Source organism: Heterodontus francisci, chromosome 11 (assembly GCF_036365525.1).
Source record: "Heterodontus francisci isolate sHetFra1 chromosome 11, sHetFra1.hap1, whole genome shotgun sequence".
NCBI classification, from domain to species: domain Eukaryota; kingdom Metazoa; phylum Chordata; class Chondrichthyes; order Heterodontiformes; family Heterodontidae; genus Heterodontus; species Heterodontus francisci.
This window is the reverse complement of record NC_090381.1, coordinates 50,932,285-50,950,892: the sequence shown is the minus strand read 5'-3', so window position 1 is coordinate 50,950,892 and position 18,608 is coordinate 50,932,285. Positions and strand designations below refer to the sequence as shown.

Genomic DNA, 18,608 nt, shown 5'->3' with positions numbered 1-18,608 from the left:
GGGCCGAAGGGCCTGTTTCAGTGCTGTATCTCTAAACTAAACTAAACTAGTTTCAGCAGTTATTGATTAGCTGCCTATTGGGCTTTTTTGCTGATCTTCATAGAACAGAGTTGACCCCTTTTTATAAGTGATTCAACTCGAACCTGAAAGTAGCCTTTCAGTAGTTTAGAGTAACTAAACGGAGTAAGTATGACTCTCTTGGCAAAGCACCAATCTGGATAGCTACTGACTCTTGGAGGAGCGTCAATCTGGACAGCTACTGCAGCTGTGGCTGTCTTTTTCATGTACTGGATGAGTAATCCAGAGGCCCAGACGAATGCCCCAGAGACATGAGTTCAAATCCCACCATAGCAGCTGGTGGAATTTAAGTTCAATTAATAAATCTGAAATAAAAAGTTGTTTCAGTAATGGTGACCGTGAAACTACCGGATTGTTGTAAAAACCCATGGGGTTTACTAATGTCCTTTAGGGAAGGAAATCTGTCATTCAAACCTGGGTCTGGCCTACGTGTGACTCCAGACCCATAGAAATGTGGTTGTCTCTTAACTACCCTCTGAAATGGCCAAGCAAGCCATTTAGTTGTGTCAAACTACTAAAGAAAAGTCAAAAAAGAATAAAACCGGATGGGCCACCTGCCAGTAACCTAGGCATCGGAAACAACAAAGACACCCTGGCCAGTTGACACTGCAAAGTCCTCCTCACTAACATCTGGGGACTTGTGCCAAAATTGGAAGAGCTGTCCCACAGACAAGTCAAGCTACAGCCTGACATAATCTTACACACTGAATGATACCTTACAGCCAATGTCCCAGACACCACCATCACCGTCCCTGGGTATGTCCTGTCCCACTGGCAGGACAAACTCACCAGAGGTGGTGGCACAGTAATATACAGTCAGGAGGGAGTGGCCATGGTAGTCTTCAACATTGACATCAGACTCCATGAAGTCTCATGACATCAGGCAAAACATGGACAAGGAAACCTTCTGCTGATTACCACCTACCACTCTCCCTCAGCTGATGAGTCAGTACTCCTCCATGTTGAATACCACTTGGAGGAAGCACTGAGGGTGGCGAGGGCACAGAATGTACTCTGGGCGGGGGACTTCAATGTCCATCACCAAGAGTGGCTCGGTAGCAGCACTACTGACCAAGCAGGCCAAGTCCTGAAGGACAGATCTGCCAGGCTAGGCCTGTGGTAGGTGCTGAGAGAACCAACAAGAGGGAAAAACCTACTTGATCTCGCCCTCACCAATCTACCTGTCACAGATGCACCTGTCATTGACAGAATTGGCAGAAGTGACCACTGCACAGCCCTTGTGCAGATGGTGTCCTGTTTTCACACTGAAGACCCCCTCCGTTATGATGTGTGGCACTGTGCTAAATGGGATAGATGCGAAACAGCTCTACCAGCTGAAAACTGAGCAGTCATGAGGCACTGTGGGCCATCAGCAACAGCAGAATTGTATTCCACCACAATTTGTAATGTCATAGCCCGATATATATATCTCTCTACCATTACATCAAGCCTGGGGATTAACCTTGGTTCAATAAGGACTGCAGGAGAATATGGGGCATTGGCAGCAGTACTGGGAAAAGTGGGAGCTGTACCATTGGGACAGCCTTCACCTGAACTGGGACCAGTGTTCTGGCAAGTCTATAACTAGGGTAGTAGAGAGGGCTTTAAGTTAAATAGTGGGGTGAGGGAAGACGTGATAATTTAAAGAGGCAAAAAGGCAAGAGAGCAAGATAGCAATAAAGGTAATAATCCGAATGTGGCAGGAAGGGACAGAGCATACAAACTTGAGTGTGCCAGAGGTCATGAACTAATTGCGGTGGGGGGGAAGAGTGGGGGAGGTTGGTGTGCAGTAAAGGGAGATTTAGAAATCCAAAGAGAAAGGTTGAGGCATTGGAACAGTATGGCATTGTGGGTAAAGTCAAGGACGGGACAGAGTTTAACAGAAATTGTACATCAGTGAATAAGGTCATTACAGGGAATGGAAGCAAAAATAAAATGAAATTAAAAGTTCCTCATCGGAATGCGCAAAACATTTGCCATAAGATAGATGAACTAGTGGCACAAATAGTGGCAAATGATTTAGATTTAATTGCCATTGCAGAGACAGGGTTACATGGTGATCGAAGTTGGCACTGTGTACGTACAGGGTATGCACTATTTCAGAAAGACCAGCGGAATGGCAAAGGAGGAGGGGTAGTCTTGATTTTAAAAGATGACATAAGGACATTAGTGAGAAAGGATCTGGTCTCAGAAGATCATGAAGTAGAATCATTATGGGTGGAAATTAGAAATAGCAAGAATCAGAAAACACTGATGGGAATAGTTTTATAGGCCCCCTAATAGTCATTACACCATTGGACAGAGCATTAAACAAATTATTGGAGCTTGTAACAAAGACAATGTAATAAGTGAGGAACTTTAATCTTCATCTAGACTGGGAAAATGAAATTGGCAAGAGTGGTCTAGGAGATGAGTTTGTAGAATGTTTTTGAGACAGTTTCTTGGAGCAATACATTTTGGAACTGACTAGGGAGATAGCTCTCTTAAATCTTGCACTGTGTAATGAAGCAGGATTAATGATTAATGTCATAGTAAAAGATCCATTGGGAAATAGTGATCATGATACTGTTGAATTCCATGTTAACTTTGTAAGTGACATACTCCAATCACAAATGAGAATCTTAAAGCCAATTACATAGGTATGAGGGGAGAACTGACTAAGGTAAATTGGGTAAATAGACTTAAAAGGTATGGCGGTAAATGAACAGTGGGAAACCTTTAAAGAAACAATTCAAAATGTTCAACAAAAATACACTCCAGCAAGAAAGCCCCATCCGTGTCTCACTCAAAGTTGAGGATAGTATTAAATTAAAATAAGAGGCTGGCAATGTTGCAAAAAAAGTAGCAAGTCTGAGGATTGGGAGTGTTTTAGAAACCAACAAAGGGACACCAAAATGTTGTTAAAAAAGGAAAGAATAGATTGAGTAAACTAGCCAGTAATATAAAGGCTCTTACAATCTGTTTTTATAGGTATATAAAAAAGAAGAGAGTAGCTAAAGTAAATTTGGTCCCTTAGAAGCAGAGACAGGAGAAATTATCATGGGGAATGAGGAAATGGCAGATGCATTGAACAAGTATTTTGTGTCTGTCTTCACAGTGGAAGACATAAGTTTCCAACCAGAAATAGACAGTAACCTAGGGGCTAAAAAGATTAAGGAAATTCATATCAGCAGAGAAGTAGTACTGAAGAAACTTGAGGGACTAAAGTCTGACATCACCGGGACCTGATGGCCTACACCCTAGGGTTCTAAAAGAGATAGCTGCAGAGATGGTGGATGAGTTAGCTATGATTTTCCAAAATTCCTTAGATTCGCGAACAGTCCCATCAGATTGGAAGTTAGCAAATGTTGCGCTGCTTTTCAAGAAAGGAGGGAGAGAGAAAACCGGGAACTACAGGCCTGTTAATCTAACTAAGTAATTGGGAAAATGCTGGAATCTATTATTAAGGAAGTCTTAACAATGTACTTAGAAAAGCACAGTATGATCAGAACAAGTCAATGTGATTTTACTAAAGGAAAATCCTGTGACAAATTTGAGGATGTAACTAATAGGGAAGATAAAGGTGAACCAGTAGATGTTATATACCTGGATTTCCAAAAGGCATTCTATAAGGTGCCACACAAAAGGTTAATAGGCAAGATAAGGGCTCATGGAGTGGGGAGTAATATATTAGCATGGATAAAGGATTGGTTAACGGACAGGAAGCATAGAGTGGGTATAAATGAGCATTTTCAAGTTGGCAGACAGTGAATAGTGGAGTGCTGCAAGGATCGGTGCTGGGGCCTCAGCTATTTACAATCTATATCAGTGACTTAGACGAAGAGACAGGGAGTGATGTATCCAAATTTGCTGATGACACAAAGCTAAGTGGAAAGGTGAACTGGGGAGGACAGAGGCTGCAAAGAGATATAGACAGGTTAAGTGAGTGAGCAACAAGATGCTGGATGGTGTATAATGTAGGAAAGTGTGCAGTTATTCGCTTTGGTCATAGGAACAGAAAAGCAGAATATTTTGTAAAGGGTGTGAAACTTGTAAGTGTTGATGTACAAGCACACCCAAGTCTCTTTGAACAACCAAATGCAGAAGTTAGCATGCAGGTACAGCAAGCAATTAGGAAGGCAAATGGCATGTTGGCCTTTATTGCAAGGGAATTAAGAGTACAGGAATAAAGAAGTCTTGCAACAATTGTGCAGGGTTTTGATGAGACCACCTCAGGAGTAGTGTGTGCAGTTTTGGTCTCCACATTTCTGAAAGGGTATGCTTGCATTGGGGGCAGTACAGCGAAGATTTGCTAAATTGGCCCCTGGGATGAGGGGGTTGTCCTATGATGAGAGGCTGAGTAAATTGGGCCTTTATTCTCTGGAGTTCAGAAGAATGAGGCGATCTCATTGAAAGATTCTGAAGGGGCTGGAGAGGGTAGACACATTGTTTCCACTGGAATCTAAAACACGGGCACAGTCTTGGGATAAGGGATGATCATTTTGGACTGAGATGAGAAATTACTTCAGTATTGCTGAAAATAGAGACATGTTGTTGAAGCTTTTCGTCTTGCACTGATCAGGACAAAACGCAAGAATACCAATGTAAGGGAAAACAACAACTTTATACTGTATGAGAAGAGAGTGCTGATTGGTTGACAAGTGAACTCTGGTTAAAGGCGTTGCCATGGAGAATGCACCAGTTTATGGTGACTGACCGTTAACTGCCAAGCTTTGTTTGAAATTTAAACCAGGCAGCTTGACTCTCATTGGTCAAGGCATTGTCCTGAGGAATGAACCGGCGAATGGATATCATTTATTTCGTTCAGCTGAAACAGGCGCAATGTGTGTACGTGTTCTTTCTGCCTGCAAAGAACAGGGCCCTGTGTATTAATATATGTAGCTTCCAGTACGCGCAAATGCTCCTCAGATACTGAAGCAGTCCATGTAGAAATGCGGCAAGACCTGGTCAATATCCAGGCTTGGGCTGATAAGTGGCAAGTAACATTCGCGCCACACAAGTGCCAGGCAATGACCATTTCCAACAAGAGAGAATCTAACCATCTCCCCTTGACATTCAACGGCATTACCATCGCTGAATCCCCCACTATCAACATCCTTGGGGCTACCATTGACCAGAAACTAAACTGGATTAGCCATATAAATACTGTGGCTACAAGAGCAGGTTAGAGGCTAGGAATCCTGAGGCGAGTAACTCGCCTCCTGACTCCCCAAAGCCGGTCCACCATCTACAAGGCACAAGTCAGGAATGTGATGGAATACTCTCCACTTGCCTGGATGGGTGCAGCTCCAACAACACTCCAGAAGCTCGACACCATCCAGGACAAAGCAGCCGGCTTGATTGGCACCCCATCTACAAACATTCACTCCCTCCACCTCTGACGCACAGTGGCAGCAGTGTGTGCCATCTACAAGATTCACTGCAGCAATGCACCAAGGCTCCTTAGACAGCACCTTCCAAACCCGCGAACTCTACCACCTAGAAGGACAAGGACAAGGGCAGCAAATGCATGGGAACACCACCACCTGCAAGTTCCCCTCCAAGTCATAGACCATCCTGACTTGGAATTATATTGCCGTTCCTTCGCTGTCACTGGGTCAAAATCCTGGAACTCCCTTCCTAACAGCACTGTGGGTATACCTACCCCAAATGGACTGCAGCGGTTCAAGAAGGCAGCTCACCACCACCTTCTCAAGGGCAATTAGGGATGAGCAATAAATGCTGGCCTGGCCAGCGACGCCCACATCCCATGAATGAATTAAAAAAAAAATGCACCAAACTGCAAGCCTGACTGACAATCTTAAGTTGGTTGTCAGCGTAATTCTTAGCACACTGAGGATTATTTAGCAAATGTTCAATCGCGGAATCACATCCAATGTTGGACATTCAAAAAATGCACCTTTATGATGGAACTTCCATTGCAGAGTGTTATTAAATGGCCAGTCCTAAACCTTTACCACGCCATGTAGATGATTTTCGCTTTGGGCAAACCCCTAAGGCTGTATTGGTGACAAATTTACATCATGTTGGAAAAACAATTCAAACATTTTGCAGCAGTCAGTTGTTAAATTTAGTCTAAAACACGATAAGATTGCTATTAATTTTTTTAATTATTCAAATTAATTCAGAGAAGGTTGATTTCAAAATTTTTACTACTTCTGTTCAGTTATTCAATAGAAACTTGTTGATCTAAATCTGAGGACTTGTCATAGGTTTGGGGGTCCATTAGAAATACTGCCACTGTTTGAAGAATGTTTCTACTCTATCGGAGGTAGAGTGGAAATTTATTTTAATATTTCCTTCAAACCTTTTTACACTTTTTTATATTTAGCATCACTGCAGAAAGTGTGGCAAAGCTGTATGTGGGAAATGCAGCACTAAGCGTACCACCTACCCTGTGATGGGCTTTGAGTTTCAGGTACGAGTCTGCAATGACTGCTTCGACGCAGTCAAGGATGAAGAGTGAGTATTGTTCATTTCAACTTCTGTCTGGTTTTCAGACTGTATCCCCTCGCAGCTTTTTACTATTTGGGTTGGGAATGTTCTTTGAAACAATTTGGGCTGTGAAATAAATAAAAAGTAATGGCATTTTACTTGGAGAGGCAGTACAATAAACTAATTTGTAAGATACTAACAGCTCTGTTTGAATCATTCCCTACCTCGTGGTTATAGTTTGAGTACCTGTTGCTTGACCATGGACTGTAATGGATTAATTTTGTTCATTTTAGTTAGGATCATTCAATTCAATATTTTCTAAATGCAGAGAGAGAAATACTCCATTACACCCTTGATGTAGGCTGATTTTAGGGGAGAGGGAAAATTAATTTGTGTGAAATACTATCTCTATGTTAAGTGTGACTTCTTCTCTGGATCAGAAATCTTCAATGTTAAATATTTTCCCTAAATCCCTCACTTTTCATTTTGTAATGAAGTGCCTTTGTTGGCAGATTCCTATTTCGTAAGGGCTTGAAAATTTCTTTTAAGTGTAGGAGTGCTTTACTGTTGGTGATTAAATGGTGTGGCATTATTAGTGCCAAAGTGTACAACAACTAAATCCAAGGTCTGAGTTTGCAGCCATGTTCCCCATGGGGGGCAGGTGGTACTCTTAGTTGTGCCGTCATTTTGAAAGGGAAGAGGGACTCGGTTGGATTACCCCTGGCTGATCCTATGTATTTGCAAGGAGTGGGCATGTGTGATATTGGGAGCAGGTTACCTAAGCTAGGATGAGGATGGTATGCATGAAAGAGGGGAATAATGATTAAAAGAAAGTATTGAAAATTATAAAAAAAATACAGACTTGAAATTTTGAATTCCTTGGGCTTGAATGAATCACTATCTTAGTTTACTGAGTTCACCTGGTTCTTTTAAAAATGGTTTTGGAGCCAAGCCATAAAGAATATTTTGAATAAAGTCCAAGAAGCAGTGGTGCTGGAGACCAGCTTGCAAATTTTTGGCCAGAATGGAAAAGTTATATATAGTTTAGTTTAGTTTAGAGATACAGCACTGAAACAGGCCCTTCGGCCCACCGAGTCTGTGCCGACCATCAACCACCCATTTATACTAATGCTACACTAATCCCATATTCCTACCACATCCCCACCTGTCCCTATATTCCCCTACCACCTACCTAAACTAGGGGCAATTGCTAATGGCCAATTTACCTATCAACCTGCAAGTCTTTGCCTCTGGAATTTACACTTAAAAGTAAAATCCAAGAAATACAGATAGGATACCATTTTTATCGCTGGTAATGCCTGAAATTCTGCTTTACAAAAGAATTTCTTAACCTGGGGTCACAGAATAAAGGCTTGATCTGTTATCCATGTGTAGGAATGTAGGAGCAGGAGTAGGCTCTTCTGACATTGTTAGATCATGGCTGATTTGCATCAAAGCTCCATTTACCCATCTTGGTTCCATATCCCTTAATAAACTTGCTAAACAAAATTCTATCAGTCTTAATTTTGAATGTTTTAATTGGCCAAGCCGTCACAGTTTTTGGGGGGACAGAGTTCCAGATTTCCACTACCCTTTGTGTTAAGTGCTTTCTGGCTTCACCCCTGAATGGCCTAGCTCTACTTTTAAGATAATGTTCTGGACTCCCCCACCAGAGGAAATAGTTTCTCTCTATCTACCCTTAGAACTGTGTTCAAATGATAGTTTCTCCTCTATCTGGATCAATGGTTACCTATTCGTGAAGCATACTCTTATTAGTTTCAGTGGCAATTTTGGTGGCATTTGTTAATTTGCCTATTGGTAAGACAAATTAATTTTTCTTTTAAAGGGGCATTTAAGGTAAATGATTCAAGTGCTATTTATTATCTGCAAATATTAGTGAAAATTTGTTACAATAGCAAAAAGATTTTGTCAAGTAAATTTTTTCTATTGATGCTGACACTGACATTGTTGCAATACTTATTATTCTAGTCGGACTTCTTTGGCAACATTTCATGAAGGCAAACATAATATTGCACGCATGAATCTGGATAACGCAAGAGGACTGATGGTAACCTGTGGAAGTGATCGCATTGTGAAGGTATTTTTCCTTCTAAATATCAGCTGCCTGTTGTGTTTGATTTCTTTATCCTCTCAAGAATCGGAAGGGGGTTGGTTTAATACACTGAACAATGTTTTTTCCATTATTTGTAAAGTACATTTGTGACCAAAATGATATCTTCACACAGGACACTGAATACGTGAAATAATGGACCAAACTTGGGTGTAGCAGGGCATCTAATGGCATCTTCCATTAGTTAGACTTGCCCCTGCACCATCAGCTCATTTAAAAAATTACCCACTAAGTTTCTGGAAGTGTGAGTTGATAATTGCGAAGCAAGGAAAAAAGCATCTGAGTTAACAGGGAAACCAACGAGTTTCCCTTTAACCAATGAGATTTAGGGATTGGAAAATAAAAAGAGGAAAGACTGAGAAGGAGAGTGAATTAAAGGGGTGAATTCACTGTCAAGTCGGATACAAAAAGAGGAGAGAAAGACTGGATTAAAAACAAAAAAAACGACGGAAAAGAAAAGTTGATTGCACAATGTTCAGCACCATTCACGACTCCTCTGATACTGAAGCAGCCCATGTCCATATGCAGCAAGACCTGGACAACATCCCGGCTTGGGCTGATATGTGGCAAGTAACATTTGTGCCACACAAGTGCCAGGCAATGACCAGCTCTAACAAGAGAGAATCTAACTGTCTCCCCTTGATGTTCAATGGCATTACCATCACAGAATCCCCCACTATCAACATCCTGGGGGGTCACCATTGATCAGAAACTGAACTGAACCAGCCACATAAATGCTGTGGCTTCCTGAGCAGGTCAGAGACTGGGAATTCTGCAGTGGGTAATTCACCTCCTGTCTCCCCAGTGCTTGTCCACCATCTACAAGGCACAAGTCAGGAGTGTGATGGAATACTCTCCACTTGCCCAGATGGATGCAGCTCCAACAACATTAAAGAAGCTCGACACCATCCAGGACAAACCAGTCTGCTTGATTGGCACCCCATCCACCACCTTCAACATTCAGTCCCATCACCACCAACGCAAAGTGGCAGCAGTGTGAACCATCTGCAAGATGCGCTGCAGCAACTCACCAAGTCCCTTTGACAGCACCTTCCAAACCTGTGACCTCTACCACTTAGAAGGACAAGGGCAGCAGATGCATGGGAACACCACCACCTGCAGGTTCCCCTCTGACTGCAGCAGTTCAAGAAGGCAGCTCACCACCACCTTCTCAAAGGCAATTAGGGATGGGCAATACATGCTGGCCTAGCCCACATCCCCCAAACGAATAGAAAAAAATTAATTTTTTTTTTTGACGGTTACATTTTTAAAATCTCCTGAAACAATTCACACCTGAAGGCATGACACTCCACACTTGTAGCAGTTAACTTTTAGTGCCAGATGGGTTGATTGGCAGTAATTAACAGTTGTTGGGGTTTGTTGAGCAGTGGTACCCTTTATTTTCTTTTACTGTCCATTTAAAATCCATGGTTTTTCTCAATGTGCTGCTTGTGAGCATCACTCCTCACTGACAGCATGCAATCAGCTATCCTGTCTAAATGATTAATGGTCAATTAGATTCTCTGCCATTTGAAGTACTTTTCACTGTATGCAGAGGTGTTATATAGTTGTATGGAGAAGTCACATTTCAGGATTTGTTGGCAATTTTCCCACAATGTATTTACATAGGTTTTTTTTCAAATAGGTACTGAGACAAAAGGTAGTTTAAAAATACCAATGAGGTTGTTTCCTCCAGGTCTGTAAACAATAAGCCATTCATTAGCCTGTCTCAGCAATTGATGATTTCACACCCATTCTGTTGGGAGAACCCTAGTCCTGGGCACTCAAAAAAAAAAGTTGTCTGGTTCAAGCCCTCCTTTTGGAGTTAATGCACACCCAGATGGAAATTTGGAGATGCAACAACATACAAGTGAGAAATGACCTGGAAGAAAGGACCATGACCAAGCTCAATTTCCATATTTATTATATTGGAATTTTAATGTTTTGGAATCCGATTCCTTAATTCAGCTTGCTTTTCCTCGAAAACTAAAATCCAGTCGTCTCACGACATACAAAATTATATGGTTACAATATGTACTTGACACAGCTTAACCTACAGCTATGCCCAATATCCCATTAGTTGAATTACAGGGGAAAAGTTAAAGTACTCAAGATTACACAGTTGTAAACTGTCCACTCTTTGTGTGGATGGCTGGCTTTGCCACCCACATCCCTATTTATTCTATTTGTGTGGTATCTGTTAAAATAGTAGTTTTGGTTTTAGCCAACTCTGGCAAATACAGTAGTTTCTGGCATGTCAGGAATTGCATAAGCTCCAGTGTTCTCCATTTCAAAATGATAAACACTGATGGTCAGCCGGAGTTTTCATTTCCTCTGCAACAAGATTAGTTGAATGGTACAGAGAGTGGATGTGCATGGCCGAGTGAGGCAGAGGAGCGAGCACAGCATGTAATGTCTGCTGGAGATTAAATTATCAGAGGCTCTGGGGAAGGACAGGCCCTGGCACACAGTTCGAGACCGAATAGGCAGTACATACCTGGTGGCAGGACAGTCACAGTTATATACTGTTTTGTCTTGTCCTGTCCTTCCTCTGTGTTCTAGGGTCTGGCGTGCTCAGTCTTATCTCCGAGGCTCTGATCATGTGTCCCTCGGCAGACATTTCCACCTAACTCTCCACTGATAAATGAGAAGCATTCACCACTTGGGCCAAAAGGGAGGATACCTGCTACTGGTTTGCCATTTTAAATTGGAGAACAATGGAGGTTCGTGCCATCCACAATCTCCAAATGCCAAAAACTGGAAGAGCCAGGTCAGTTCCTGAAATAAACATCATGCAAAGGGGTGAATGGGAGATGAAAAAGCTAACTGGCTGCTCAGAAAGTGAACATTTCAGCAGCTATAATATTATAACCTATATCTGTGAGAGATTATTATTGCTAATGGAAAAAATTGCCTCTTTGCTATAACATTTTCTTTATTTTGCTTTTTCTGCAGATCTGGGACATGACACCAGTTATTGGCTGCAGTCTGGCAACAGGTTTTTCTTCCCATTGACCTCTGACCTCCTATGACACTGCACCTTTCACCTACACAGCTCAAAACTAGTCCTATCTATATGTTACCATGAGACAGTTCTATTAAAGTTGAGTAGAGATTCTGGTGATAAACTTCCACTTTGCCCAAAGGACTGAGTAAATATTCACTGAGTAAATACAGTTTGTGCCCAATGCTTTAAGCACAGTGAAAACTCAGCAAAAGATATTAAAAATAAAACTACCTTTTCTGACTAATTGTAAAATAGCACCAATATTACATATAGAGTATATTTGTTCTATATTTATTCTGTGCATAACCTAACATGATTTAATTAATGTCTTTAATGAAGTAAAACTCTGCAGGATAATTTTTAGATATGAAAACAGTGATTTATCCTGGTCATAATGCAATTTAGACATTGTAGATTATAGTGATTCCTGGTCTGTTTACAGTACGATGGTTTTCAGTGTTTGATTTAGTTGTACACTGCAAAATCTTGTCTAATACAGTTTGTGACCAGGCATGGATAAACAGGGGCACTTTATGGGGAATGTAAACTGCATTTTTATAATGACACAGGAAATATTTGGGGTTTAAAAAAACTTGTGCCCATCAATCAATTTACTTCTCTTTTTCCAATGGTAATGAACCAAGAGCAGTGTTTTTCTTTGATGCCTACATAAGTGAGTACACTTCCTTTTGCAGTGGAGCACATGACCTAATAGAGGGATGAAAGAGTCCTAGGTTTATACTGATCATAGTATTTTGAAAGCACCATATAGTCAAGTTCTTTAGCAGCATCATGAACCCTTCGAGGACTCATTGCAATTTTGCTGAAAATATTTTGAAATGAAGAAACCTCCACTCAGTTTGAGATGTTTTGAATTACAATCTCTGTTTAGCTATGTTTTAGTTCATGCTAAGATTGCAGAAGTAGTCATTATTCATTTTATGCAGGTTATAATTCCAATAAAAGCACATACATCTTTTATTTCAGATGATGCAGTTAGAATTTTGATAATATTTGTGAGTTACTGCTTCGTGATCTCAGATGTTTGCTATAGTTGGCCTAGCTAATATCCCCAGGCTCAGCAGAACTGACTACTACATTGAGCAATGCATTGAGCAATTTACGGAAATGGAAGAATGGTGGAAAATACACCTCCTATGCTTGGGAGTAAACAATGTATAATTTTTAAAAGTGTGCAGTTGAATGATACTCTGCAAACTTTGCACTACAATATGTTATGTGCTTCTAATAGTCCTTCAGTGTAGAAATTACTTCTCTCCTGTTTTTGCTCTATTTTTTAAAATTTCAGTAAACCTTGTTTGCCAGAAAATTTTCACTGGTTTAATTTTAGGGAGCAGAAACTCAAATGAGGTAATGACCTAAGAATGCTGTTGTCTTGTACTGAATTCACACGCTGGTCAAGGTTAGAAGTGGTGACAAAGCAAGCCACTTCAAAAATACTAAATTGCACCTCTGAATCTTTCCAAGTAACTAAATCTCAACATGGGGCTGTTTAAATGTGCACATTTGTCCAAAGTGAGCTTTATTGTCATCCCGTCAATTGTTCACCATTCCCTCCATTTGGATAGTTAGAATATACATATATTAATATTTTGATCGATAGGTTTGACGTTTATTTTCAGATGTGCACTATACCAAGAGTTAAGTTCTTTTTTTAAATACTCTGCATTTTTAAAAAATATTTCATTTCAAATGTGTGTTGGGAGATAGAAGGAAAAGTGAAAATATGTTAAATATTAAAATGAGAAACCAGTTCATCCCTCAAAAGGTTGAATTTTGTATTTACCACATGTGTGTTGGTACTTAAAGGTCATTGGGTATAGAACACTTTCCCATCTCCTCCTCCTTTCAACACTGACCCAAAAATTCTACTTTGCAGAGTAACCTAATACTTGAAATCTTTCCTCCTGCTGAAGTATGTTATACATCATGTTGAAAATACGCCTTCTTGCCTGAAGCTTGGAAAATGTATTTTGTGCAAAGAATTTCTGCATTGAAAAAATATGAATGAAACTGTATTGTTGAAGGCTGTACACAAAAGGCATCGCCAAACGCAGAATTTTAACTATTGAAAGAACATCTATTACGGTTGTGTTTTTAAACCGTACATTTGAATAGTCTCTGTAAGGATACATTCTAAAGAATAGTATTATTGCTTAATGGCTTGGTATTTCACATAGAAATCACCAATTACGTTATGCTCATGATACTGAATTTCATCATTTCTGCTCTGTTTATACGCTATACATCAAAATTATCAGTACTTACTGCCATAAAATAAACTAGCTTCTTAATCATGAATTTCTTGAGTATGTTATTGTTCTGAGTGGAATGAATGACACCAATCAAGTGGATCTCCTAGGGGTCCGGCAACAGTGATGTCATCAAGCAGGGTAACAGCCAATCACCTTTGAAGTATTCTCACAGCAAAGCAGGAAGTAAAATACGCTGATTATCCTTCACCTTTTTACAATAGATTTTAGAGCAAAATAAATTATTGGGACATTAGAATTATTGAGATATTAAAAGTGAAATATCAAACTTTTAAAACAAAATTAGAACACTTGGAATTTTTCAAAATGGAAAACTTTGACACAAGGTTTTTCAGCAGTTATTAAGGCTGTTTTTAAAACCCCAGTTGCATCGCATTAATGATTAACATTTTAGGGTTTTTAACAGCAATATTAGTGTAAAAGGAGAAATTATAATTTCTAATTGATTATGATCTGTGGGAACTTCAGTGAATGCTAAGGAGCAGCATAGAATCATTGGCAGCTTCTGGATTTTGCTTTTAACTATGCATGTGCAGACACCAGAAGTTGCTGTCAGTTTCAGAGGAATAATGATGGTAAAGACTGACAGCAAAATCCAGGCCTTTTGTATTTCAATGCATCACAAAGGGTGTGTTAATATGCAAGAACACTACCAATTTTCTCCTCTCTTGGAGGCTTTGCCTTCTTGCAGTGATGGTGTTGTGGTGGTGGATTTCACGAATCACCACCCAGAGTCTCAGAAGTCAGGTCAAACAGTAGCTTTATTCTCCAACATGTGTGAGGGAGGCCACGACTACAGAGTAAGCTCCAAAGTCAAGACCTTCCGAAAAACTGATACATCCACTTTTATATTTTTACGTCACGGTCGCATCACCCCACATGATTTCATTTGAAATAATATATTTAGGTTGCGTCACACAGAGATTTCATTTGAAACAAACAACATCTCCAATCACAAAGTGTTCCAGGCTTCGTTCTTAACACATCCCCCAGTCTATCTAAAGCTGATCTTGACTAGTTTCTGCTAACTCGGTTAGCTGTTTCCCCAGTTTACAGTTCAGCACCTATGTTCAAAGTGCTGGCTGTTTGACTCTAGGGGTGTTATGTGATTGAGTCTCATCCTGTCCTCGCCTGATGTCCATGTATGTACTTCAGTAAAGGTTGCTGGATGGTCATCAGGAATCCTAATGGATTTTTTCCTTCCTCTTTCACCTAAACATGATCATTGATCAATAGAGAATTTACTGAAGCATTAAATCACATGACTGATGTAATGTCACAACTACATATACTAAAGGATATAAGTCTGTGTACACCATTGATGGGTAGAAAAAAGAAAATGAAGGTAGAGGAGGGATAACATCATATTCATGCTTTGTCCACTGTTTTATTTGAAGTGAATATAAAGTACTTTATATTCATAACACAGATGCCTGATTTTACATGCGTCACAGCAATAATAACAAAAGTATGACCATCTTCCACCACTAGATGGAGACTAGTATCTATAACTTCAGTAAGATTTGAAATTGAATGGGCTGGATTTTACTGTGGAAATAACAGTGAAGTTAACAGCATGAAAGCTGTTGAATATTCTACTGCAGTTACCGTCACAACAAAAGGTTCTTAGTCCTGCAACACTGCCTTCTGTGAGATCCTGGCTCAACTGGTTTCAAATAATTAGCTTTAATATATAAGAATGATTAAAGAGTATTGTTATACAAAAGTAAAATGCTGGAAATCTGAAATAAAAACAGAAAATGCAGGAAAAAGTCAGGTCAGGCAGCATCCAGGGACATAGGAACAGAAGACTTAAGAGCAGGAGTAGACTATTTAGCCCTTCAAGTCTGCTCTGCCATTCGATAAGATAATGGCTGATCTGATTGTAGTCTCAACACCACTTTCCTGTCTGTTCCCCTACAACCCTTGACTCCCTTGTTATCAACAATCTTTCCAACTCCGCCTTGAATAAATTCATGACCTAGCCTCCACTGTTTTCTGGGGAAGAGAATTCCACAGACTAACGATCCTTTGAGAAAAAAATTCTCCTCATCTCAGTCTTAAAAGCGAGACCGCTTATCCTTACTATGTCCCCCAGTTCCAGTCTCCCCCACAAGAGGGAACATCCAGTGTCCACCTTGTCAAGTCCCCTCAGGATCTTATATGTTTCAATAAGACCACCTCATTCTTCTAAACTCCAATCGGTACAGGCCCAATCTGTTCAACCTTTCTTCATTAGCCCTTCATCCTCAGAATTAGTCGGGTGAACCTTCTCTGAACAGCTAATGCAATTATATCCTTTTTCAAATAAGGAGACCAAAACTGTACACAGTACTCCAGATGTGGTCTCACCAAGGTCCTGTACAGCTGCAGTTAAACTATCCTACATTTATACTCGATTCCCCTTGCAAAAAATTCCAACATTCCATTCGCCTTCCTAACCACTCGCTGTACCTGCGTACTAACCTTTTGTGATTCATGTACCAGGACACCCAGATCCCCCTGTACCACCAAGTACTGCAATCTCTTTCCATTTAAATAGTATACTGCTTTTCTATTCTTCCTGCCAAAGTGGGCAAGTTCACATTTTGCCACATTATACTCCATCTGCCAATTTTTTGTCCACTCACTTAACCTATCTATTTCCTTTTTTAGGCTCTTTACCTGCACTTAACAACTTACTTTCCTTCTGAAGAAGGGGTTCTGAAGAAGGGTCACTGACCTGAAAGGTTAACTCTGCTTCTCTCTCCACAGATACTGCCAGACCTGCTGAGTATTTCCAGCATTTCTTGTTTTTATTTCAGATTTTCAGCATCCACAGTATTTTGCTTTTAACTTACTTTCCTTCCTATGTTGCTGTCATCGGCAAATTTAGCGACCATACGTTTGGTCCCTTCATCCAAATCATTGACAGAAATTGTAAATAGGTGAGGCCCCAGCACTGATCCCTGTGGCACTCCACTGGTTACAGCTTGTCAACTGGAAAATGACCCATTTATCCCTACTCTCTGCTTTCTGCTGGCTAACCAGTCCTTAATCCATGCTAATATGTTATCCCCTACACCGTGTGCTCTTGTGTAGTAACCTTTGATGTGGCAGCTGTGGAGAGAGAAACAGAGATCAATAACCTTTCATCTGGTTGTTATACACCTGTTCTACAGTGCTATATTATAAGATGACAAGAAAATGACATGCAAATAATACAAGCTGATTGCTAGATTATGGAGAGATCAATTCTGGCTGTCTAGGCTACCTGCCCAGTGGTGAGCTTAGACTGTCCTGAGAATTCAGTAGCTTTTGGGAGAGAACAGGCTTTATCTATATAGTATTCAACTACCTGGGTTGCATGAACACATCTCCTGGTTGTTAAACCCACCCCCATGCTGACTTGGTGTTAGCTGACACTGTGGCTGCTACATCCCGTATCTGATTGTATAAAAGTTTAGCCCTTTCAGGAGTATGTGTGATTCTGTTATTAGAATACTAATTACTTTATGGATGTCAAATCCTACAAGTGAGAGCAGTTTCTCATATTAGGTACATAGGTCTCCAAGCAACTAGTTTTCTTACCTAGGTAAGGATCATCCTCTTGACCTGGGAGTTGCAGCCAAAGGGAAGCTCAGCATTCGTTGTTTCTAAGCCTCCTTTATTCTCACACAGCAAAGGTTCTACCCCATGTGGTGGATGTCCTGCTGACAAGCAACTTTCCAAGCAAAACCCCATTTGAAATGTCCATAGACAGTGCAAGTCTAATGGTAGTTGCTCGCACCAAAATCTGCCCCAGTAGCACTGAAAATGTGATTATATAAGGCTGGGTTTTCCTCTTCTATTACCTTACCTTACCTTTGGCCTCCTTGTCTCGAGAGACAATGGGTAAGTGCTTGGAGGTGGTCAGTGGTTTGTGAAGCAGCGCCTGGAGTGGCTATAAAGGCCAATTCTAGAGTGACAGACTCTTCCACAAGTGCTGCAGATAAAATTGGTTGACAGTGCTGTTACACAGTTGGCTCTCTCCTTGCGCTTCTGTCTTTTTTCCTGCCAACTGCTAAGTCTCTTCGACTCGCCACACTTTAGCCCCGTCTTTATGGCTGTCCGCCAGCTCTGGCGATCACTGGCAACTGACTCCCGTGACTTGTGATCAATGTCACAGGACTTCATGTCGCGTTTGCAGACGTCTTTAAAGCGGAGACATGGACGGCCGGTGGGTCTGGTACCAGTGACGAGCTCACTGTACAATGTGTCCTCGGGGATCCTGCCATCTTCCATGCGGCTCACATGGCCAAGCCATCCGCCCAGGCATGCGCCATGGAGAGGTCACTCCATAGTCGCCTCACAGCGACCAAATCAACACGGAAGGCAGCAGTTACGGGTTATAAGTCCAGCTCAATTGGCGTAGAGATTGGGCGCCACGGGTTGCCTTTGTCGGTGGGAGAGGTCATTGCATCTCACTGGACAGCTACCGTCCTCTTCTATACCACCCAAGATAGAGCAGTATAGCAAAAATTGGGCTGTGAGGCCTATGAACACTGCCCCCTGCACTACCCCTCCTAACCTACCACCCAACCCCTCCCAACCAGCAGGGAAGGCCACAAGACATCTCTTCCCCACCCCTTGCATGTAAATCATAATAAGGAAGTGAGGTGTATGGCAACCTGAATGATTTCCA

General features: G+C 41.0%; 1 protein-coding gene across 1 annotated transcript in view; it reads left to right on the top strand.

Annotated features, from left to right (window-relative positions):
* wdfy1 (WD repeat and FYVE domain containing 1) overlaps window positions 1-13,973 on the top strand; it is a 67,423-nt gene extending 53,450 nt beyond the window's left edge. The window contains exons 10-12 of the mRNA XM_068042136.1: window positions 6,410-6,540; window positions 8,503-8,611; window positions 11,600-13,973. Of these exons, the coding sequence (XP_067898237.1) occupies window positions 6,410-6,540; window positions 8,503-8,611; window positions 11,600-11,659 (300 nt within the window). The 3' untranslated portion in view covers window positions 11,660-13,973. The remainder of the gene's footprint in view (window positions 1-6,409; window positions 6,541-8,502; window positions 8,612-11,599) is intronic.
* The last annotated feature ends 4,635 nt before the right edge of the window (window positions 13,974-18,608 follow it).